The sequence below is a fragment of the Podarcis pityusensis genome (genome assembly GCF_964106645.2).
Source record: "Podarcis pityusensis genome assembly, chromosome: 1".
Lineage (NCBI taxonomy): Eukaryota > Metazoa > Chordata > Lepidosauria > Squamata > Lacertidae > Podarcis > Podarcis pityusensis.
In genome coordinates, this window is record NC_138028.1 from 44,470,955 (window position 1) to 44,494,729 (window position 23,775).

The following is a 23,775-nucleotide window of genomic DNA, read 5'->3' on the forward strand; positions in this document are numbered from 1 at the left end:
ATGCCATGATTTGTGCATTAGTACTGTCAAATGTGAAACATGTGGAAGATGGGAGTCATGATATATTTGAAATTCTGCTACTGTCCATAGATTTCAGATTAAATTCTTCTCTCAGGAGAAACTGAGAAGGGAGTCTCAGGATATAATGGCTTGGGCCAGCATACCCAAACATTTGTCTTCACTCATGGATGAATTTAAGAATGACATGAAACGCTTTGTTAATAGCACCATTTGTTGTAGAGAGCTATTCTTGGTGGTTGCCCTAAAACATTTCCCTGCTATAAGTCTGAGCATTTTTTTTTTTTAAAGTCAGCCTTTTCCATTTGAGCTGGTTTTCTTCATGACTGGAGGAAACTGGCAGGGATGCTGTTTTTTAGAATTTGTCAGGTTTCTCACATATTGCCCACCTGGAGGTTTTGCAATAGGGCAATTAGCACATTCAGTTATATAAAAACCAGTCTTCAGCAACACATTTCAGGATTCTTGGTATTTTCTCTGCAGAGTAAACTCTAAAAGCTACATTAAGTTTTCATATCTGGAGCCAGGATAGCAAAAAAACAGAAACCAAAGGCTGCAATGCAACTCTATAAACAATTACTCTATGTCTTTAAAAAAGAGAGGGAGAACTCAAAATATTATGAGAAAAACTTGATACCTCAGCCATGGTCTGCAGTTTTTCATATAATAAATTAATCTTATTCTGAGCTTTCCAGATGTTTTCTGTAACAAAATGAGGATCAGAGCCAAATGGACTTGTTGGCGTAGTTTGGGCAGACATGCACGACACAGAAAGACTTGCTGGCGCTTTTGTTACCCTCTGGACTGTGCTGCCATGGATCTTTGTGTTTGCTGTTGGCACCGATACCATCTGTCAAAAGAAATATACAAAAAAAACTGAATTCTGTGTTTTTGGGACTGGCATTGCTCACAAGTTCAAATTAAATTTACTTTCAGTTTTATTTCAATACGTAGCCTTAGCTTAAGATGCCGATTTCTGTCCATGTACACATTAGACATTTGCACACTGCTGTGTGCACCAGAGAGGGGGTGGGGATTTCTCTCCCCAGTGTGCATGACCTGTTTGCACCACCACCACCCCTGAACTCCTATTCATGAAGCTCTCATGTGTGTTTACATGATGGCTGTCTCAAATGTACATACCTCAGCTCATGTTTTCAAATCAGATGGAAGCTGGTTTGAAGGGAAACACATCAAACTACAGGTTAACATATGGATTGTGGCCAATGTCATGTGTTCTTGGCTTCAAGCATCAACAGTAGGAGTGCAGTGGAGCCACAGTAAATGGTAATGGGAACATAGCCTAAGTTGCATCTAGGATAGCAAGGTCTGAAGATAGCAAAGACCTTTTACAACTATAGGAATGTTGTATCTTACTTTGCTATTCCCAGAATCTCTAAATAGCCTGTGAACAAACAAATTAAAAGTGTTTCTGAGTTTTAAAAATGAATTCACCACCAGATGTTGCAGTAGAAATACAATGGCTATTCTCTAAAATGGCTGCAGTTAAGATGTGACAAGGCCACTTTTGTGTGTGCATTTGAAAGAATATTTTTCAAACAGCAACAGATGTGAGAACAATAGCTGAGAATGTTACAAAATTGCTATCACGGTTTTAGAGCAAATAGTCACATTATCAGAGTTAAAAATTTAAATCTGAACTTTACATCTTCCAATTAGCTCCCAAAACTGGGCCATGGCTCCTATCATTTTCACCCAAAGAAATTTTCCAGCACTTCCAGGCTGGCTGGTGAGGACAGTTTTCACAAAATATTCAAAACGACTTTACCTCATCTGAGTTACTTCTATGAGGATAGGGCTTTCAGGTGGTTTAAAATACAAATACTTCACGTTCTACAAAGTCAGTATGAGATATTATGGGACAACAGTAGGCTGATTAGCATACAATTCTAGGACATTGAGTAAACATAAAAATAAGAAGATTGAAGGCACAATTCTACAGAAAGAAAAAATGGTGTTTTGAGGGAAATATCACAACACAGGAACTGAAGATGAAAGGAATTGTTTAATTCAGTCTAACAGACCAAATTGTGTCTGCGTCTGCTTTGGTTTTATTTGGGTTCATCAGCAATAACAACCATATTTGGGCCAAACTGATATGTAACTTAATAGAAATGCGATAAAAAGATAGGATAAGGGCTACCTACCACTGATGCAGCCTGCTTTGCTACAGAATGAGCCTGCTCATCCAAGTGGCTTATTTCGGAGGAATACGCAGCTATCTCTTTCTCCAAACGAACGTGGCGATGCAACAAAGCTTCTGCACTGGATTCATCCTTCCCGTAATCTTTGCTAGCTAGCAGGGTTTGTTGCTCCTGCATCCAAGACTCCACCTCATCAATATCAGCAAAGTACTGAGGGGGGAAATAGGGCAATTGTGTTGTTATATCTTGCCTGCTTGTGACATACTAGCAATATCACATTAGGAGAGTAACAAATCTGAACGAAAGCAACAATTTCTTCAAGACTCAAAGGGAGGAAAGACTGGTTCTTTTTGAGCATTACTGTTATTGCAACCTTGTAAATAAGTGACTTGCCTGAGAAAAATTCAGCTAGGCTTCTGGGAGGTGAAAGAAGAGGGGCAGAGAGAACCCTACCTCCATCAATGACTTGCTGGTGGTGGCCTTCCTGGTTTTTATGCCAGGTGCAAATGAGAGACCAAGAATTCCACCTCTCTTTTCTTAGCCTGCTCACTCACCTGTGTGCAATTCCTTGTCCCCAGTGGCAATTAGACAAGTGCTTAGATGCAAGGCTGTGCTATTGTTGTTGCTGTTTTAACATAACAAGACCTTCCAAGCTTAATGGACAGGCTAAGATCTTGTTTAGACTTCTTAATAATAATCAGTTCAGTTCAATCTGAACAGAGCTGCAGACCAACGTACCTGTTTGACGAGAGAAGCTGCCTCCAAACTGGTTTTACGTCTGGCCACCTCATCTTGGAGCTGCTGCCACAATTTCTGGATATTGTCAGTCTCCTTCTGGATGCTCCTCTGATTTGAAGGGTTTTTCTGACCTAGCTCCCGGCCCTTGCATATGATCTTAGAACAAATCAGTTGGTGGGAGTCACACTCAGCTTGCAAAGCCTGCCAGGTGGAAGTCGGAGGGTCATAATTACTGGATGTCACCATGAAGCCAAACCCAGTCATGCTAGTTTGAATGCTGTTTTCACTTCTTTTATCCACTTTATTATTTCAGGAGTGATAACTATAAGGAATAACATATCTCACCATTCCACTCGCATGAGTCAAGTGATCTTCTCTGGTGAAATCATTTATGCAAATTGTATTATACCTACCACCAACATTGACTGTGCAATCAAATATAGCTGAGCATCATTGTTTTCAGCCATACAATACTTTGATTGGAGGCAGCAGGAGGAATTAACTATGTCACAATAGCTGGCTTATGACTGGGTCGTCATAACTGGCAAAGCAACTGTCGCAGAAAATAAGAAGATAAACGATGGAGCTATGACACTAATCCCTAATGTAACATCAGCAAGTCCGCTTAACCACTTTTAGGGTGTGGTGGCCTTGCAGGGCAGCCAGTACCTCCCCCCCCCCCCGATGCAGAGCTGGGATGCTGGGAATGCGCACTCTCCCAGCTTGAAATCTGGCTCCATGCCAGCCTGCCAAATTGGCCAAGGCTTTGAAAACGGTATAGGTACAATTTACTCTGAACAAAAGGCCAAGTTAATAGTTAACAATGAGGTGACGGAGGAATTTAAGATAGAAAAAGGGACACGACAAGGTTGCCCAATCTCCCCATTGCTTTTTATATCAGTCCTGGAGGTTTTGTTGAATATGATTAGAAGTGACCAGTTGGTTAAAGATATACAAGTCGGAGCTAGACAGTATAAATTGAAAGCTTTTGCAGACGATTTAGTATTGACATTACAGGAGCCAGAATCTAGTACTAAAAGAGTTTTGGAACTGATTCAAGAATTTGGTCAAGTTGCAGGATTTAAACTGAATAAGTTAAAAACTAAGGTTTTAGAGAAAAACTTAACACCGATTGAGAGAGAGAGGTTTCAGAATGAGACAGGTTTAACAGTGGTTAAGAAAGTGAAATACCTGGGGATTAACATGACAGCAAAAAATGGGAATTTATTTACAGACAATTATGAAAAATGCTGGGCTGAAGTGAAAAAAGATTTAGAAATTTGGTCAAATTTGAAGCTTTCATTGCTGGGCCATATTGCTGCGATAAAAATGAATGTATTGCCTAGAATGTTGTTTTTGTTTCAAACATTGCAAATTTTGGACAAAATGGACTGTTTCAAGAAGTGGCAGAGAGATATCTCTAGATTTGTCTGGCAGGGCAAGAAGCCTAGAATAAAATTTAAAATACTAACAGATGCAAAGGAAAGAGGTGGATTTGCCCTGCCAGACCTTAAACTTTATTATGAATCAGCAGCTTTTTGCTGGTTGAAAGAATGGCTGCTTCTTGAAAACGCAGACATTTTGGATTTAGAAGGTTTTAATAATGTATTTGGATGGCATGCATACTTGTGGTATGACAAGGTCAAAGCACATAAAGCATTTAAAAACCATATTGTCAGGAAAGCATTGTTCAATGTTTGGATAAGATATAAGGACTTATTGGAAAACAAAACCCCAAGGTGGCTGTCACCGATGGAAGTGAAAGCTCTGAAAAAGCTCAATATGGAGGTCAAATGGCCGAAATATTGGGAAATTTTGGAACAAGATGGATTGAAACTGCAGAGTTTTGAGAAACTAAAAAATAAAGTGCGAGATTGGCTTCATTATTATCAGATAATGGAAGCATATAATTCGGACAAGAAAATTGGCTTCCAGGTGGAAAAATCAAAATTAGAAACAGAACTGTTAGAACCTAAAACTAAGACTTTATCAAAGATGTATAACTTGCTGTTGAAATGGAATACTCAAGATGAAACGGTGAAATCTGCTATGATTAAATGGGCACAAGACGTTGGACATAACATAATGATGGCTGACTGGGAACAGTTATGGACCACAGGTATGAAGTTTATGGCATGCAATGCCTTAAGAGAGAATATTATGAAAATGATATACAGGTGGTACATGACACCAGTCAAGCTTGCAAAAATCTATCATTTGCCTGACAATAAATGTTGGAAATGTAAAGAAACTGAAGGTACATTCTTTCACCTTTGGTGGACGTGCCCAAGGATTAAGGCTTTCTGGGAGATGATCTATAATGAATTGAAAAAGGTATTTAAATATACCTTCCTGAAGAAACCAGAGGCCTTTCTCCTGGGCATAGTCAGCCAATTGGTGTCAAAGAAGGATAGAACTTTCTTTATGTATGCCACAACAGCAGCAAGAATACGTATTGCAAAGCACTGGAAGAAACAAGATCTACCCACCCTGGAAAAATGGCAGATGAAGGTGATGGACTATATGGAATTGGCGGAAATGACTGGCAGAATCCGAGACCAGGGAGAAGAATCGGTGGAAGAAGATTGGAAAAAGTTTAAAGACTATCTACAGAAACATTGCAAAATTAATGAATGTTAGAATGATGTTGGATAGAAATTAAGTGGTTTTTAGCTGTAATATTATAAGGGAATATGAAAAAAGGATTATTAATAGGTTAAAATTCAATGTCACAATATTTTAAGATTAAAGATTAGGATAAAAAAAGAGGGGAAGAATTTGCTGAACTAACAAACTGAATTGGAATACAAAAAAGGGAGGCGCGAGGAGGTCCGGGAAACAAGCCAATGAAAGATAAGTAATGAAAAGATTGAGTTGTTTTTAACTACTTTTATTTTGTATTTTTTTCTTTTTTCTTTTTTCATTTTGTAATATTTTGAAAATTTTAATAAATATCCTTTAAAAAACAACAACAAATTGGCCAATGGCCGGCTGGTGCTGAGGGCAGGGCTCTTCGGAGGCAGGCCTGAGGGAAAAATCAGGCTTCCTTCAGGTCAGCTCCCAGGGGGGATTTAAACAGTTTGCACCGGCCCCCGACACCCGCTCTTTTTCATCAGTTCTGCTACCATATTGGGAAAACTCTCTGGGCTATCAGCAGCACCCGTCCCCAATCTCTGAGTGTCCTCCGGTGAGCATAGCTCTGGAAAAGCTATTCTTCTCCAGGGTGCTCTAGTGACATAAACCAACTTGATTTATGCACACTAGCCGCCTCTCTTGACACAGTAAAAGAAAGAGGCATCGTAGTTCTGAACTACTACAGTGGTACCTCAGGTTACATACGCTTCAGGTTACATACTCTGCTAACCCAGAAATAGTGCTTCAGGTTAAGAACTTTGCTTCAGGTTGAGAACAGAAATTGTGCTCCGGCGGCACGGCAGCAGCAGGAGGCCCCATTAGCTAAAGTGGTGCTTCAGGTTAAGAACAGTTTTCAGGTTAAGTATGGACCTCCGGAACGAATTAAGTACTTAACCTGAGGTACCACTGTATTTATTTACACTATATCACACAGACAAGGAATCATGGTGCTCTCTCTCATCCAGCTCCGAGAGAGAACAGGCAAAAGTGAAAGTACATCACGTAATACATACAGATAGGACTGTATCCGGTTCTCATGCTTCCTCTCAGACAGACTGCGTGATTTCCACTAATCACAAAGTGCAGCCTCGGAGGTGTGAAATTGCTAACACAACCCACCCACCCACTCCATTAATTTTGCATTTTACTTATTGATTTGACCTTGCTATGGCTGTGGTGGTTGCTGTATTAGCGGGGCCGGGTAGGAATTTGGCTATCAGGCAAATTGGCTATGGCCTGGGTTTTTTTTAAACCAATTTGCATATCACAAATGCAACAACAGGGATATACTGTTCCACATAAGCAAATTAAACAGTGTTTCTAACAAATCCAACCCTTGCAACCCTTAAGGAGGCAAACAAATAAAATAACATTTCAGAAAGAGAAAGCAGAAAGAAAGAAACAAGTCCCTTTTAGAATTTTATTGTTAACTAAAGGCTTCTTTGTTCTTGTCACATCAAACTAGCTAAACCAATCAAGAGGCAAATAGGGTGGTACCATTGTCTGCCTAGACCTATTGAAAAACCACAATATAATCAGTCAATTTCACTGGCTCTGGGCTGATTATGTCTGCACATTTCAAACAATATTGGTAAATTTGTAAGTTACTTTGACCTCATATCTCTAACAGTTTTCCATTTCATCGGTGAAGAGTTTTATAATATTAAGCTCTTACATCAGTTCACCACCAGTTCCCACCCCACCCCTTTTTAGAACTGTTATAAATCTTTTGGATGTGTACGTTAGTATCTATGCTACTAGAAACAGAAACGCTAGTGTTATGTACTGAGCTTGGATCCTAGAACAATAGGCAGGTAGGATCCTAGAATGCAACAACCTGATTGACCTGCAGGAGCAAACCAATCAGACCCCAGGAGGGAAGCAGAATCAGCCAATCAGACGGAACCCATTGTGTAAATAATGTATATAAAGCCTGAGGTTTGGGGGGAAATTCATTCACTGTTTTACGAGTTGCAATAAAGAGCATGAAATCACTACGTGACTCCGAGTATATTTCAGCTAGAAAAGTCTGAAAGCCCTCTAAAACCTGCACAAGCAATCAAGAATTTACACATCACTAACCTTATGGCTTTGAAGAGAGGCTGCAATGTGACTGAGATCGCGCCCTAAGTGTCCCGCCATCACCAGCTTCAATTTGTCAGACAGCCAAAGCTCCTCTTCTTTGCACTCATGGAAAAACTCAAAAAGCTTTAAAGCACTTTCCAGCTGATATTGTCTATTCCAAAAAGGGGGGGGGGGGGAGAGAGATGCATTTGGTAATGTTTATAAAACCACATCATGTTTTTTCTAGTACTTCCTGCATACTGGAATCTGGATTACTCAGGCTTCCTTTCCCTAAGCTGGACCAGCCACCAACGTAGGCCACATTTGAAATATTTATTTATACTTAAGTTGTGCCCTGGACACTTCTCTGCATTCTCCTTGGTTTCAGGTAAAATCCATACAGTGGTACCTCAGGTTACATACGCTTCAGGTTACAGACTCCGCTAACCCAGAAATAGTACCTCAGGTTAAGAACTTTGCTTCAGGATGAGAACAGAAATCGTGCTTCAGCGGCGCGGCGGCAGCAGGAGGCCCCATTAGCTAAAGTGGTGCTTCAGGTTAAGAACAGTTTCAGGTTAAGAACGGACCTCTGGAACGAATTAAGTACTTAACCTGAGGTACCACTGTACTTGGTTTTAAGGAAGTAGCTTTCAATTCTGCTTCAAAGCAACTATCTTTACCTAATGAATTTGAGCAACACAAAGGAAGCAGTGAATTAATTCCTTTGTAACTTTAAGATAAGAATCCAAAGCCAATCCAAACAGAAGGCAGAGAAACCCCAGTGTGTGAGCTCAGGGTTCTCAGTTGGGGAGTAATGCTGAATGTCAGTGGGTGTGCGGGGACCCCTTCTCACTAACACCAAGTGTTCACAGCTGTGGGAATTGGGACAGTATCCATGCTGGCACGAGAGGGGCATGACCAGCTGTCCACTTCACAGTATACCTGAAGGAGCGTCTCCACCCCCATCATGCAGCACGGACACTGAGGTCCAGCTCTGAGGGCCTTCTGGTGGTTTCCTCACTGTGAGAAGTGAGGTTACAGGGAACCAGGCAGAGGGCCTTCTCGGTAGTGGCACCTGCCCTGTGGAATGCCCTCCCAGCAGATGTCAAGGCAATAAACAACTATTTTACTTTTAAAAGACAACTGAAGGCGGCCTTGTTTAGGGAAGTTTTTAATGTCTGATGCTGTATTGTTTTTAATATTCGGTTGGAAGCCGCACAGAGTGACTGGGGAAACCCAACCAAATGGGTGGGGTATAAATAAATTGTTGTTGTTATATGTTCATTTTGGGGGTTCATACAAACACCCCGGCATCCCACAATTAGGATATTCTATTCCTGAATTTCTTAAATAAAAGAATTGGCCAGCCTCCTCAGGAAGAACTGAGTCACAAAAAAAGAAATTTACCGTGTTTTGCAGAGATCCACAAGGTTTTGATGCAGCTGCTGGAGCATCCGATGTTTAGATTGAAGCACATCTGGCTTGAACGATTTACTTTTGACAATCACTTCTGTTCTTTCAGTGATATGCCTGACCCTCTCCCCAAGGGAAGAGATCTGAGAGGCGACCAGTTTATGCTTCTGCAGTAAATCTACGGCTTCCAGGAGCTGTTTACCACAATCCTGGGAACTCACTAGACTCTGGAAATTAAATGAAATAGAAATGATGTTTATTGTCCTCAAGAACTTGCGTGAAGAAAATGGCTAAGTTATAGATGACTATTTATCAGATGATAAATTTACCATAATGTGCATGTAGCCACTTATAAAACTAATAATCCTTTCAACTTCTGAGAGGAGTTTTTACAATCAGAAGAATAAGGGAATGGTGACTTGCACTAAAGTGCAGGAGTCTACACTATTGGCAGGATATTACTGATGCCCAGTTTATCAAGTTGTTACATTCATGCAATGGTAAATTATCACCCAATGTCAGCTAGCAATCATCATATGGTATCCAAAGCCCACTAATATCAAAGGAAAGATGCAAATTCCATCCACATACAGTACATATTACAAACGGGTATAGCGATAATAAGCACAGTGCTTAGTTTCCAACATGTACTGTGCCTGGTTGCTAGACTGCCTAGAAGTCATGCCCTTTGACCTGAATTCTCCTAATCCCAGAAGTGTGGGACCAAATAGGTTACGATAAAGGAAGGCAGTTATATGGTCATAGGTACTCCTGGCTTTGAAACCCATGCTACTTAAGCTCAAATTAAGCCTGTATGCACTGCCTCTGTACGAATTCAGTTTTATAATCTATATGTAACTGGCTTTCACTGCAAGAAACAGGCCTTTTAACCTAATGTAAAGGAAAATGAACAGATTTGTGTGCATGCCGATAATCTATAGTTCTTAGCCTCAAGTCCATATTCTATTATTCTGGCAAGTGGAATATTTTTCATTTAGTTGTCCCTGGAAAATCAAGTTTGTATTGACAATCGTAATCCTACGACTTATTTATTTCCAGTATTATTATTATTATTATTATTATTATTAAAAATAAGCAAGCCTGGGATGTCAATGACTATGTGCCTATTTTCAGACCTGAAAACACGATGTTCTTTCACAACATGACATCAATTGCAGTCTTTAGTTGTCACTAAAACAATGTGCTTGTTAACATGCAAAATGTATAACACGAGATACCTTCAGCCCTCTCAGTTCTTCTGTAATGGTATCGATGTCCCTCAAAAGGACCAGGCCTTCCTGCATTGCCTGCAAGGAGTGTTTTTGTCTCTGGAGCTGGGTCATAAGGTCTTGCCATTGATGCGCAATGTCATTTTGCCTGGATGGGAGGGAAAACAACAACATGGTATATCAAAAGATTCTGAGCAGAACTACGTATTTCAAGGGATGCAGGGAAAACAATTAAAATGGAGGCCCTTGTCAAGGTCCCTCATGATTCCCATGTGGCTAGTTTATTTAACTAAACCACTGAAAATGTCTGGGGAAACAGAAAGGTCTTTCTTAGCTTGGCACTGAAATGATAGAAGTGTTGGATCTAACCAGTGCTTTTCTTCTAGAAGAAAAGGAGCCGGTGCTGTGTACCCTTGATCACCCCCAGAAAAAAGCACTGGCTTTAACCACAATTCTAAGAGGATTGTATTCTGCCAATGGGAAGACACTGTACAGAAGGCCCTTGTGTCACCCATAACAAGCCTCACCCAGTGCTGAAACATGGAGAAGGGTTTTCTCCCAAGATTTTATTTGGAAAATCTTCTTATTTGAAAAAAACAACAGAATGTTTCTCTTTTTTTTAAAAAAAATCAGTCCACTGTCTATCCAAAAGCACGAATGTGAAGCATGGTGGTGAAATCCATCGCCATTGTTAATCTCTATTGTTGCTGCCTTTCTGAAAAGGGGAACTACATTATTCATGCTATCAACACAACTATTTTCTATGTGTCCTTCTAATTCTCCTTAAAGCTATTCCTGTTTCTCCCACCTCCCAAAACCACACACCGCCGCTTTTCAGCTCACTTCTTTTCAATCTGGATCTTGCCATGGTAGTTCTCCTGCTTGATTTCTGAAGCCATCTTAGATAGTGCTTTGAAGCGTAGGTCTCGGGAAAGCATATCTGCCTCAATGGCTTCAAGCTTTCTTGTGGCTGCCTGATGTGCCTCCACACTCTCAGGCTGCCAGTCGTTCTGCTTCTTTATTATCCCTCTCATGTCCTCCAAGTAGGCCTCACGAACAGCTGCTTTCTTCAGAAATCTCTGGACCAGTTGCTCAACTCTCTCCAGCCTCAAGAGCTCCTCCTGGATTGCTTTTCCTCGGTTGTGCTCTGCCTTCTCCAAAACAACCCACTCCTTCTCCAAATCTCTCAGTGTCTTTCCTTCAGGAGGCAGGTAGGCACGTTGGTTGTGGGCTCGCTGTTTGGTTCTGATGTGGAAGAAATTGGCTTCAATGATTCCCTTCTCCCGGTACTTGGGAGGCTTCTCCACAATGCGGAAGGTCTTAAAGCTGCCCATGAGAAGACGCATCTCCTTGAGGGAGTTGGGAAAGAAGCGATCATCCAGTTCCACCACTTTGAGCTTTATCCATTTCAAGAGCTCTGAGACCATTTGCTCATACTGGAACTTCAAGTCATCCGTCTCCTTCAGGAAGAACACAATCTGCAGGGGGGGGGGGGAAGCAAAAGAAAATACTTAATCATATAACCTAGCATAGTTTTATGACTGACTCCAGTCAATCCAGGCTTTCGGTGAGACTAGGATGACAGATTTGTTCCTTAGTCACAGATAATAACCACATCTAAATCTGAATTTGTGTTTGTGTTTGTATGGGTGGTATGAGGTGTTTATTGGGACTCCTGAAGGGGAGTGAAAGGCGGGATATCAAATCCAAACTCCTCCTCCTCCTCCTCCTCCTCCTCCTCCTCCTCCTCTTCTTCTTCTTCTTCTTCTTCTTCTTCTTCTATCCCACTTTATCACTACCTGAAGGAGTCTCAAAGTGGCTAACATTCTCCTTTCCCTTCCTCCCCCGCAACAAACACTGTAAGGTGAGTGAGGCTGAGAGACTTCAGAGAAATGTGACTAGCCCAAGGTCACCCAGCAGCTGCATGTGGAGGAGCGGAGACGCGAACCCGGTTCACCAGATTACGAGTCTACCACTCTTAACCACTACACCACACTGGCCTGCTCTTTCATCACTACCACAGCCCTCCCTGGGGCCCAGATCTCCTTTCCTCAGACCGCTGGGGGATCATTCCCCCAAACTGCTGCTAGGATCAGGCCCCTCTTGAAGCCTAGAATTGAAGACCTGCTGCTAACTGGAACCTTACTTAGGATATTCCAGCACCCACTCTCAGAGCACCTTCCATGTCTTTTCTGGATCTACTCACCCCCTCCACAACACTTCCATGGGACTCACGGCACATTTTAATACCAGAGAAAGAGGCAAGTACTTCACTAAATAGTGCTGCTAGTATTTTAAGGTGCAGGGTTCAAAGTTATCACCACATGTTTTACCATAAATAACCAAACTCTGATAATCACCCTCTGCAGTTCAACTGCTGAGCCTTGTTGTTACTACGACTGCTACTATTTAAACAAATATCTGGAAATACACCCCCTCCACCAGTCTGCAATTTTCTGTTTTTGACTATAGTTTAGGAATCCACAACCTTACTGAAGACTCTTGGATTCATTCATTTCAATTTAAACACGAGCCCCAGCTACACTGGCAAAGAAAAAAAAACACTTTATATGCGTTGTTTGTGCATTCTAACACTGTGACACCAGATGGCGCTGTGGAGTTCCGTCTTTGCTAACCTGATTTCTCATACAAAGTTTGTAACGCGTTTAATTGCAACACTTCTTTGATGTGAGTGGATCCAGTTTTATAGTAGAGCATTTGTTGCCAAAACTCTCTGATAGTGGCCTGCAAATAGTTGCTTCCCGTAACTAATATCAGAAGCACCCATCAGAAAATGGTGAAAGGGACTCTGTAACATGGTACCATCCAGCACAAGGTTTGGAGTTACCAGAGAAAGCCTTGATTCTGTTAGTCAATTTGAACTAACAGCATTAAGCATAAAATACCTGCACCTTCCCTGTGTGGACTGATTGACAGTCATGTTCATTCAGCACCGGACACAAACCCTATGGAAGCATCGCCAGAGTGCAAAAAGTAACCATCTTTCTCACATTGCCCTCCCCTTTCGTTTGCTATTTTTGGTTTCGACTTCTTAATCCTAGCTTCGAAAGAGCTCAAAGCGAAATGCCCCAAACTACAGCAAACTACAACAGACAACACAGGACAATGCTCCATGTCACTCTCGAGGAGGCCTCAGCCGGCCCCCAGTTGTTTCCTTGCGTTAATGAGGAAGGTGCTGAAACCGAACAAAAAACCAATGAGCTGGAAGTGCTAATCTGCTTGCATCCATTTCAGAGCACACAAATAACAAAGCAAACCCAGCTATGGGCAGGAGAAGGAGCAAAACAGCAGCACCAACCTTGAGTGCAGGAAAAGCTGCCTGGGGCATTAGGGCTCCGTTCTGTATGTTCTGCCATCGCACCCAGTTCTCGCTGAAGGATCCTAACAAATGCATGGTCACTGGAGAGGGGTGGGGGAAGGGAGATTTACCTCACCGCATGGATTTCCTCTGCACTCCCTGGTCACCCACTAGTCTTAGCGCATACTGAGGCTGCTTTGACACAAGGGAGGCTTCCCTGCCACAATCCTATTAGGGAACTCAGAGCTGCCTTATTGAGGGTGACTGAGGTCAGCGAGAGATTATCATGTCTCCCTGTGTTTGTTTAGGAAGGGAGGGAGGAGAAGAAGAAGGAGAAGGTCTCTGCATGAAAGAACCCCGAGAGAGAGAATCCGAGTGGGAAGGAAAACCATTAAAGCGAGAAGCACACGAAGAGCAGAACTCTGACACGGCCACTGTCAGAGGCAGTATGCTTCTGAATTGCAGTTGCACTCAGGTCTTGCTAGAAGTCTTCCAATAGGCACCTGGTTGGCCACTGTGAGAACAGGAGGTCAGACTGCATGGGCAAGTGGTTCAATCCAGCAGAGCTAGTCTTAGGTTCTTCTAAAACTTGCAACGGGAATATCATGGAAGCATAGAATTGTAGAGTTGGAAGCGACACAAAGGTCCAACCATCTGCAATGTAGGAATATATGGGGATATGTAGAAGAGCATGTGTACTAAGTGTGTGTGTGTGTGTGTGTGTGTGTGTTTCTGTCCCTTTGCATAGTCACTGTATCTGTGTCTGTACAATACCCAAGCTAGCTTTGGCCCCACAGAATGGAACAAAACAATTACAAAACTTTGGTATCATTTTGAAGGAGATCCCAGATTTTGGGATTCCTCTTTAATAAAGCTTCTGGCTGTCCCCTTTGGCTCTGGCAAAGATATACCTAGTTCTTCAGCCAGAACTTATCCTATTGGACTTGCCTGCTTGTCCATGGTGCCCTTGAATTTTTTTTTTATGAAGGTGAGCCAAAAATGGTGAAAACTTACTGAGATTTGCCCTGCGCAAAGGAAACAAACTGCAATGAATTTTCCTACTGCATAAGCATTTGCCTTTTGACCATGGAGGGCTTTTCCTTAAGCTGAATGTAGAGGAGTATATTGACTTTTATTCTTCCTGTGAAAAGCCCTTGGCATTATCCACAGATTACATACGTACATTAGAACTGATCCACCATCTGATTTAGCCTGTGGAGAGAATTTACTTGAGAGACAGGGCATGCTAATTTATGTGACCGCAGTGCACTGACTTTGGTGAGCCTTTTCTGGACAGTCTGGTCCTGCTTCAGCCTGGAAAAGTAATGGTAGTAGAATGACACATAAGTCATGATGGATCTCTCATCTGGAAATGGCACGGCCACATCCTCAGCATCCAGCAGCTTTGTGATTCCCAGCTGCTTCTCTGCCACAGTGAAGGCATTATTTAGGTTACTGATGGGCTGGTCATGCCTCAGGGAGCTGTACTGGATGAGATCAGGCCTGGGGAGATGAAAGAAGGGGTGATGGGGAAACATACAAGGAAGGTTATGTTTCAAAGTGCATGTCAATCTTCCTTTCACTACCCTTTATTTATTCAAGCAATTCTTTTGCTTCGCTTTTCAGTCAAAAGGGCTCACATCAGATCAAATGAAAACAAGGCAGCCCTGGTCCATGGGTTTGCTATCTGAAAGACATGGCACATAAGGAAAACTGAATGGGTGGAAAAGGGAAAACAAGCAGATTCAGGCATCTGTTCTCAGATGGCCATCTGAAATGGAAGCGGTTCAGAAAGAGGAAGACTCCATTGAAGCTGGTCTCTCAGCAGAGCCCAAAGAATGGTGTTGGCTGGCCATTTCTAATCTCTCCCTCTGGTTCACCTGATGGAATTTCCAGTACACATAGTTAAATGAGGCAAGTGAGGTTGGGAGGAGCATAGAGCAGCCACAACCGGATTTAGAAGACTTGAGTTCAATCTCCAGTTAGCTAGGAAGCTCCTGGTGTGTCTTGGGTCAGACCACATTGTTGGGGGTGCTGCTGGGGCGAGACTACGGCAAGCAGGTCTAGGGACCAGCTCCTCCCAGTAGGTGAGGAGGTGAGCATACAATGACACCATTTCAATGACAGTCATCACAACATCCTTCCTGTAAAAAAGGACTTTATTCTTTAACACGGGGTGCTGTCGTGGAGCAGAGCTCCAGACAATCTCCTTCACCACCTTCACTGCTCTGGGCAACTGAGGCTGATCAGGAAATCTGATCAGGCATTAGCAAGGGAATAAATGGGCCCCTTTTCTTTCTCTTTTGTTTTGAGGGAAAAGAAAGCATAAGGGTTCCATCTGTTCCCTTCTTGCTGCCTGGGAAGTGGTGGCGAGAGAGAGGAAGCACAAAGGACACCATGGGAGGTGGAAGAGAAACTGAAACCTGAACTTTAGAAACAAGCCCTATTGCCCAGTTCAAGCCCCTAACAGCTTATTGCATCATGGAAGGTGGGTTTTGGTGTCAGGGCATGAACTTGGCTTCTGATGTTAAGGGCTAGGTGAGAGAGAAACCTATTTTTGGGAGCTCAGAAGTCCTGCACCAAAGGTTGTGGAAATTCCCTATTCTTTATCCCAACCCATCCTAATCCTTGTGGAATCCAATTTACATTTTTTGAAAAGCACCTTTTTATCTCTAGTAACTTTTCTGAGCTCATTAATAAATAATTTCCATTTGTCTAACATGAGATTGTCCGCAAAAAAATTATTCAGCTTGTCAGATTTGATCACCTTCTCCATTAAAGAATTACAGGAAAGTCTGAGCTACTGCTGCAGGATCTCCTAGTTCTCCTTTACCTGTGAGCATGAATGAGTGCATTGAAGGCTAACCCGTCACTCCAGCTTTTGGAGAAGTCTTTCACATTGACATTAGGGTAGCTGGCAGTCTTATACTGGCACCAGACCAGCAGAGCATCATTGGCAGAAAGGACATTGGCTTTAGCTCCAAACTCTTCCTAGAAACACACCAAGGAGAAAAACCTCAAAGGACAATTGCATATATAACTGAAAATCTGCCATGCAACAACATATCCAGATTTGAAAACTTCTCACAGGTTTGCTGTAGGATGAAACCTTTTTTTTTTTTTTACAAACTGAAATGTAAGGATTTATAATTATAAATTTAGTGAGGTATTTTCTATCTACAGTTTATTAACCACTTATAGATGCATGTTACAGTTGGTGGTGGTGGTGGGAGTTACTGTGCTAGTTAAAGTTAAATTACCCTCAAGTAAAGAGGCTCTAGGGATGCGGGTGGCGCTGTGGGTTAAACCACAGAGCCTAGGACTTGCCGATCAGAAGGTCAGCGGTTCGAATCCCCGTGACGGGGTGAGCTCCCGTTGCTCAGTCCCAGCTCCTGCCAACCTAGCAGTTCAAAAGCACGTCAAAGTGCAAGTAGATAAATAGGTACCGCGGGAAGGTAAACAGCGTTTCCGTGTGCTGCTCTGGTTCGCCAGAAGCGGCTTAGTCATGCTGGCCACATGACCCGGAAGCTGTACACCGGCTACCTCAGCCAATAAAGCGAGATGAGCGCCGCAACCCCAGAGTCGGTCACAACTGGACCTAATGGTCAGGGGTCCCTTTACCTTTTTAAAGAGGCTCTCTCTCTGCCACTTCCCCTATTCACATGTAAACACTTGAATCCTTTACTTAGACTAGATTTTCAATCTAATTAGAAACCCAAGAGTCAAATTTCAGTTTGCTGGGGATCAAGGACATTTTGGAACAACAGAAGAGCTGATCATTCTCACAAAGCAAAGAGCACAAAGGCTATTAAAGAACAGTTTTACCTTATCAAGTCTGATGGATGCAATTTGAAATCTGAGGATAATTATCCACATTAAACCCAGAATGAGAGTTCGGTCCCCATCTACAATGTTCTCAGGTCCAATTACTTTCACCTGTACCTGTCAAATGCACAAATGTAGCTTTTCAGCAATTATTACCATTGTCAGTTTGTTTCTATAAACCCCATGAGGTTCCAGGGCAGGTTACAACAATGTAAAAACACAACTTTCTACAACTTGAGGCTTTAAACTTGTTTTAACTAGTTTCAATGTTGTATTTTTACATTGTTGTAGCCTGCCCTGGAAACTCATGGGGAACTTTTTAAAGAATGAACAGATGGAGGGATGGATGGATAAAGCAGAAGTGGTCAGCCTATGGCCCTTCAGATGTTGTTCAACTGCAACTCCCATCAGTTCCAGTCAACTTTGCCAATCTGCGGTTGAAGGATGGATGGTGGCTAACAAATTGAGGTTGAATCCTGACAAGACAGAAGTACTGTTTTGAGGGGACAGGAGACGGGCAGGTGTGGAGGACTCCCTGGTCCTGAATGGGGTAACTGTGCCCCTGAAGGACCAGGTGAGCAGCCTGGGAGTCATTTTGGACTCACAGCTGTACATGGAGGTGCAGGTCAATTCTGTGTCCGGGGCAGCTGTCTACCAGCTCCATCTGGTACGTAGGCTGAGACCCTTCCTTCCCGCAGACTGTCAGAGTGGTGCATGCTCTAGTTATCTCCCGCTTGGACTGCAATGCGCTCTACGTGGGGCTACCTTTGAGGGTGACTCGGGAACTACAACTAATCCAGAATGTGGCAGCTAGACTGGTGACCGGGAGTGGCCACCAGGACGATATAACACCGGTCCTAAAGGAAATTCACTGGCTCCCAGTACATTTCCGAGCACAATTCAAAGTGTTGGTGCTGACCTTTAAAGCCCTAAACGGCCTCGACCCAGGATACCTAAAGGAGCATCTCCACCCTCATCATTCAGCCTGGACACTGAGGTCAGCGCCGAGGGCCTTCTGGTCACTCCCTCACTGCGAGAAGCGAAGTTACAGGGAACTCGGCAGAGGGCCTTCTTGGCAGTGGCGTTCTCCCTGTGGAATGCCCTCCCACCAGATGTCAGGGAGATAAATAAAGAATTATACATCTTTTAGAAGACATCTGAAGGCAGCCCTGTATCAGGAGGTTTTTTAATGCTTGATGTTTTATGTTTTTAGATATGCTATAAGCTGCCAAGAGTGGCTGAGGAAAAGCACCTGATTCACACAGAACACACGCAATTATCAAAATATATCAACTATCTCCAACATTATAAAAGAAATAGGGGGAAGACTTTAATCTTTCTATGGAACTATGGTTTAAAACTGTTCCATTACTGCTAATTAACATTACTCTTAAAGAGAATTTCTTTAAATTTGTGTACCAATGACACCTGACGGACTATAGATTAAACATAAATTTATAAATATGCAACCTCACACTGTCCTGCAACTTGACATGTCTGCATTGTACCTTTACGTTCTCACCTTGGTTTTGAGGAATTGGATAGCTTTGCTGTTGTTCTCCAGAAAATGAACCCTCATTTTACCCTTGTTTGGTCTGGGCAGTTGCTCAGCAGACAGCAGCTCTAACAGCTGCAGGAGATAAATGCCATCTTTCAGTTCAGTATAGAGATCATGAATCCTAATGTCCACCTGCAAAATGAAGCATCAAAGAATTCAGCCAAAATTTCACAGCCAATGACATGGACAGATGTCACACAAGGATAGATAATGGCAAGCAAGTGCTGTAATTGCTGTTTGACTGGCATGAAGAGAAGAGAAGAGAAGAGAAGAGAAGAGAAGAGAAGAGAAGAGAAGAGAAGAGAAGAGAAGAGAAGAGAAGAGAGAAATTATTTGCTTCTGAGCCAATTGAATTCACATCATTTAATATTCTGAACAGGACTTCACATGGAAAGAAACTATGGGTAGGTCTGAACAACTTCTCTATACTCCTTTACCTACAGCGTCCTTCGTGGAGTCTTGACAAATATCCCCTATTCTAGTCAGCTAAAAGGGTGACTGGAATATTTGCAGCCTTCAATCCATTGGCTGATACGCTGCCAGAATCTTCATTTAAAACACATTTTTAGCAACAGTTTGGAGCTTCTGACTGCAACTTTAAAAGGTCAATCTTTGTTCCAGAAGCTGCAACAAAAAGCAGTAGCTCTGGTTGCCGATTCGCTACCAGGCTAAGTTCAAGCAGTTAGCACATGTATGCAAAACCTTGATACCAGGCTTGGTACCTGGATATCTGATCTCGCCCCTTATAATTCCCAACCAGTCACTGTGCTTTTACTGGAGAGGGCCTCCTGCAGATACCATCTCATCCAGAGGTCTGTTCCCTACAACTAGGAATCAGGCCTTTAGTGTGGAGGCATTAACTGTGAACCTCTCTCTCACATATCAGACAGGTGCCACCTCTAGCATCTTTTTGGTGCACGTCAAAGCCTTTTAAGTGGAGATTTTATTGTCACTGCAGTCTTTATCTGTACTGGATTTGAATTGGGTTTTTTTAATACATGGAATTGCTTTTACTGCTTTCATTATTGGTGCGGTCACTGTTAATCACTTTGAGATGTTTCTGAGGGAGCAATTAATAAATGGAATTACTGTAAATGAATGAATGATTAAAATGTCTTGGTCCAGCTCTGACAGCTGAAATACCTTCTGGGTTGATGTTAAAACATTAACTGCCTAGTCATAAATATTATATTAGCTTGTAATTGGTGTAAACTAAAGCATTAAGGATGACACATACATCTTGAGAAGTTCAACCTGATGACTCACAGCTGAATGGGTAAAAGGCCTTGACTGAAACCCTACAGAGTTTGAGAAGCTGTGGAAATTCTACCTGTACCAGGAAATTGCAGTTGTCAAGTCACTGAAATGTTTAAGTAATAGCAAATTGTGCTAAGGCACAATGGTTCCAGGTGCTACACTAATGCTTTGCCCAGGCTGGTGTTTGTTTTGCAGCCATCTTGAATGTGGTAACTTTAGATGTCAATGGAAGTTCAAAATGCATTGTTTACACTGTTTAAACTCACAGTTAATGATATTGTATGGATAAAGTTTGTCAGGGGCTTTCCATGAGTTGTTTGTCACTCCACCAAGGAAGTTTTTAATCTGATCACATCTGAAGGAGCTTGAGGAAAGTACCTACACCATGTTTGTAGAACACATTGTTGATCCAGTTGGTGAACGTTTTCTTCTGCATGGTCATACGCTGCTCCTGCAGCTTTTTGAACTGTCCTTGTACATATTCTTCCTCCATGGTGCCCTAAACACAGAAACATTCCAACATGACTCCTCCAAAAATAACCATGCATCACCCACCCTAGCTTGCTGCCAATTCTGTTGCATTCTTGAGCTTTCTTGTTCTCCTTGAAGCCAAGGAATGTGCACCAGATTATGCATTCAACAGAAAACTACCAGCCAAATCTGAGAGCCCACGTTCTTCCGTTTCACTTCCTCTCTGGTCAGAGCCAATTTCACACCTCCTGCAATGCATTTCTTGCCAAAAGGAAGTGGGTGCTGCTACCCATCAACTAATAAGCTGAGAACAACCAAGGAAGATCTCTATTAAGCTGAATACATTTTGGAAAGGTATCAGATTAAAGTGTTAACAAAACTGTAACGAGAAAAACTTAAAATACTAGTTTTGGCTTTTCAACATTGAAATAAAAGAAATACTGGGGGTGGGCATGTCTTGCTTCTATTCTCTTTCCTGGTTTTATTGGAACTTCAGATTCCACCCAAAGAATGCAGTGTTAGCAATTTTGGGGAGTGGCCAATCTCAGTGGTAGTGTGCTTTGCATGCAGAAAGTTCCAGTTTCAATCCCTGACATCTCCTGGTAGGAATGAGAAAAACTACTTACCTGAAACCCTGAATAATAATAATAATAATAATAATAATAATAATAATAATAATTTATTTGTACCCCGCCCATCTGGCTGGGTTTCCCCAGCTGCTCTGGGCGGCTTCCACAAAGACCAAAAATACACTAATATGTCATACATTAAAAACTTCCCTGAACAGGGCTGCCTTAAGATGTCTTCTGAATGTCAGGTAGTTGTTTATCTCTTTGACATCTGATGGGAGGGCGTTCCAAAGGGCGGGCGCCACTACCAAGAAGGCCCTCTGCCTGGTTCCCTGTAGCTTTGCTTCCCGCAGTGAGGGAACCGCCAGAAGGCCCTCGGCGCTGGACCTCAGTGTCCGGGCAGAACGATGGGGGTGGAGAAGCTCCTTCAGATATACTGGGCCGAGGCCATTTAGGGCTTTAAAGGTCAACACCAACACTTTGAATTGTGCTCGGAAACGTACTGGGAGCCAATGTAGGTCTTTCAAGACCGGTGTTATGTGGTCTTGGTGGCCACCCCCCAGTCACCAGTCTAGCTGAATAGATGCTGCCAGCCAGTCTAGACCAGAGGTTTCCAAGCTCCCCCTGTCCCCATGGACCACTTGAATATTTCTGAGGGTCTTGGTCGAACACTTCATGGTTTGCCTGCTTGTTGTATGTAACAGGCCATACTAGAAGCTGCATGGTTTATAATTTTATTTTTACAGACATGCCAGGGACCACCTGAATGTGGTTCACAAACCATAGTTTGGGACCCTTGAAATAGACAATACTGAGCTAGATGGACCAAATGTCTGGCTCAGTATAAACTTCCTGTTACTAACAAAGAGATCTTGGAAGCAGTTCCAGAGATTGAGTTGAGGGCAAGGGCTCCCCAAACCAGTAGCTGCCTCTTATTGATGGGCCGCTACTTGAGGAGAGGTATCTTTTGCATACGCAAGAGTGTTGAACTCCTTAGTAAAGCACATATATTAACCTCATGTATCAGTTTGCTCTTAATGACAGCCTGCTTTTCTGGTTCCACTTGCACTAGTTTCTAAGTAATTGTGCTTTCTGAAGAAAAACACCAGCATTCTGCATGCCTAATTTGTACACCAAGGAGTTGCTCCTTGTTTTAAAGCCATTTTCCTTACCCCCCCCCCCATTTCTAATTTGAACTTGGTTAGGTTAGTTAATATTTGATATAAAAAATAATTTCTTTGATGATTAGCTTCATCAAAACTTCAGAAAAATTAGCATTCGTGTGAGATGCCATCATTTCTTACTTAACAAATCCAACACTCAGGACACAATTGGTTCACCCAAAAATGTACTTGGGCTCCCCACAACCAACTTTTATGGTGCAGTGACTGAATAGTGGTGCTTGAAAGATCTTTGTGGTCAGATCTGGTCTTAGGGGATGTGGTAGATGACCCACAACCAAAGCCTCCTCAGACCTGATTCACTGTTTATGAAGTGTGCTCAAATATTGTTTAAATGATGACGGTCCCTATTTGCTGGTGAAATATATCCCAGTGATATGTACTTCTGGGAAGACAAAATGTTGGGACCCTACTTTTCAGTTCATACACAGGACTCCACAACAAGTTCAAGGGTCCTCCCGCACAATGGGAGAATTAACTGTTTTCAAAAAGCTACAGAAATCTAATTTTCTGAAGCAGCCCTTTCACCCTTCAAGGCAACTACCAGAAGGAGGGATTTTTGTCCACAATTTACCAGCTCCCGCACATTTCGGGAAGTCCTCAGTACTTTTTTTCTTCCTGAAGAAGATACATTATCCTCCTTGCCTTTCTCTTGCTTAACCTCTGGTCCCAGCAAAATGGCTGGATCATTTGTCAGCCAAAATCAGCTTTCTGTTCAGTTGTCATTTCTTCACTTACTTTTTTTTTGCACATGCAGTACCATACAATAGGACTGTCAGTTCTTTTTAGAACATCCCGTCTGTCACTTGTAAGAACATACTTTCTCGCAAGGATAACATTTGTCTTCAAGCAATTCTGAGATGACTCAAACGCCTATACCCTCATCTGCCCCATCCACAGAAAGCCAAGGAATTCCTTGAAGTCTAAACTTACCCAGCCTTGTCAAGATGTCCCTTTGAAAGCCAGCAAGACACCATTCAATAAACACTTTTACTCCAGAACTGCTGGTTTATTCTGGCATACAAAGTGACCTTTGAATACTGTGACAGTGAGAAAGTATTTATAATCTATATGAAAACTCTACACCTGGCCGGGGAGGGAAAAGGTCATTAGAATATTGGGGGTAAAGGTTCTCAGCAGAAGGGTTATGATACATCTGCAGCAGTTCAAATGCTGACATAATGTACTAGAACAGGAAGTTGGGCTCCGATGCCCGCGAGTGCTCATGATAAAGAAAATATGTACCTCCCACGCTAAGTTGGAGTAGATGATCCCAGTCACTACCTGGCCCATAGTACAAGGCTGTAAATGACAACGGTAATTCCAATATAAGT

General features: G+C 42.4%; 1 protein-coding gene across 2 annotated transcripts in view; it reads right to left on the bottom strand.

Annotated features, from left to right (window-relative positions):
• Window positions 1-23,471, bottom strand: part of SPTBN5 (spectrin beta, non-erythrocytic 5) — a 113,291-nt gene extending 89,820 nt beyond the window's left edge. For both annotated transcript variants that reach the window (XM_080996177.1, XM_080996178.1), the window contains exons 1-13: window positions 23,375-23,471; window positions 20,603-20,719; window positions 18,928-19,095; window positions 17,406-17,522; window positions 16,414-16,571; window positions 14,855-15,083; window positions 11,105-11,739; window positions 10,271-10,409; window positions 9,027-9,259; window positions 7,638-7,791; window positions 2,922-3,122; window positions 2,187-2,393; window positions 656-868 (exon numbers count right to left, since the gene is read on the bottom strand). In XM_080996177.1, the coding sequence (XP_080852303.1) occupies window positions 656-868; window positions 2,187-2,393; window positions 2,922-3,122; window positions 7,638-7,791; window positions 9,027-9,259; window positions 10,271-10,409; window positions 11,105-11,739; window positions 14,855-15,083; window positions 16,414-16,571; window positions 17,406-17,522; window positions 18,928-19,095; window positions 20,603-20,713 (2,565 nt within the window). In that variant the 5' untranslated portion in view covers window positions 20,714-20,719; window positions 23,375-23,471. The remainder of the gene's footprint in view (window positions 1-655; window positions 869-2,186; window positions 2,394-2,921; window positions 3,123-7,637; window positions 7,792-9,026; window positions 9,260-10,270; window positions 10,410-11,104; window positions 11,740-14,854; window positions 15,084-16,413; window positions 16,572-17,405; window positions 17,523-18,927; window positions 19,096-20,602; window positions 20,720-23,374) is intronic.
• Window positions 23,472-23,775: the final 304 nt, after the last annotated feature.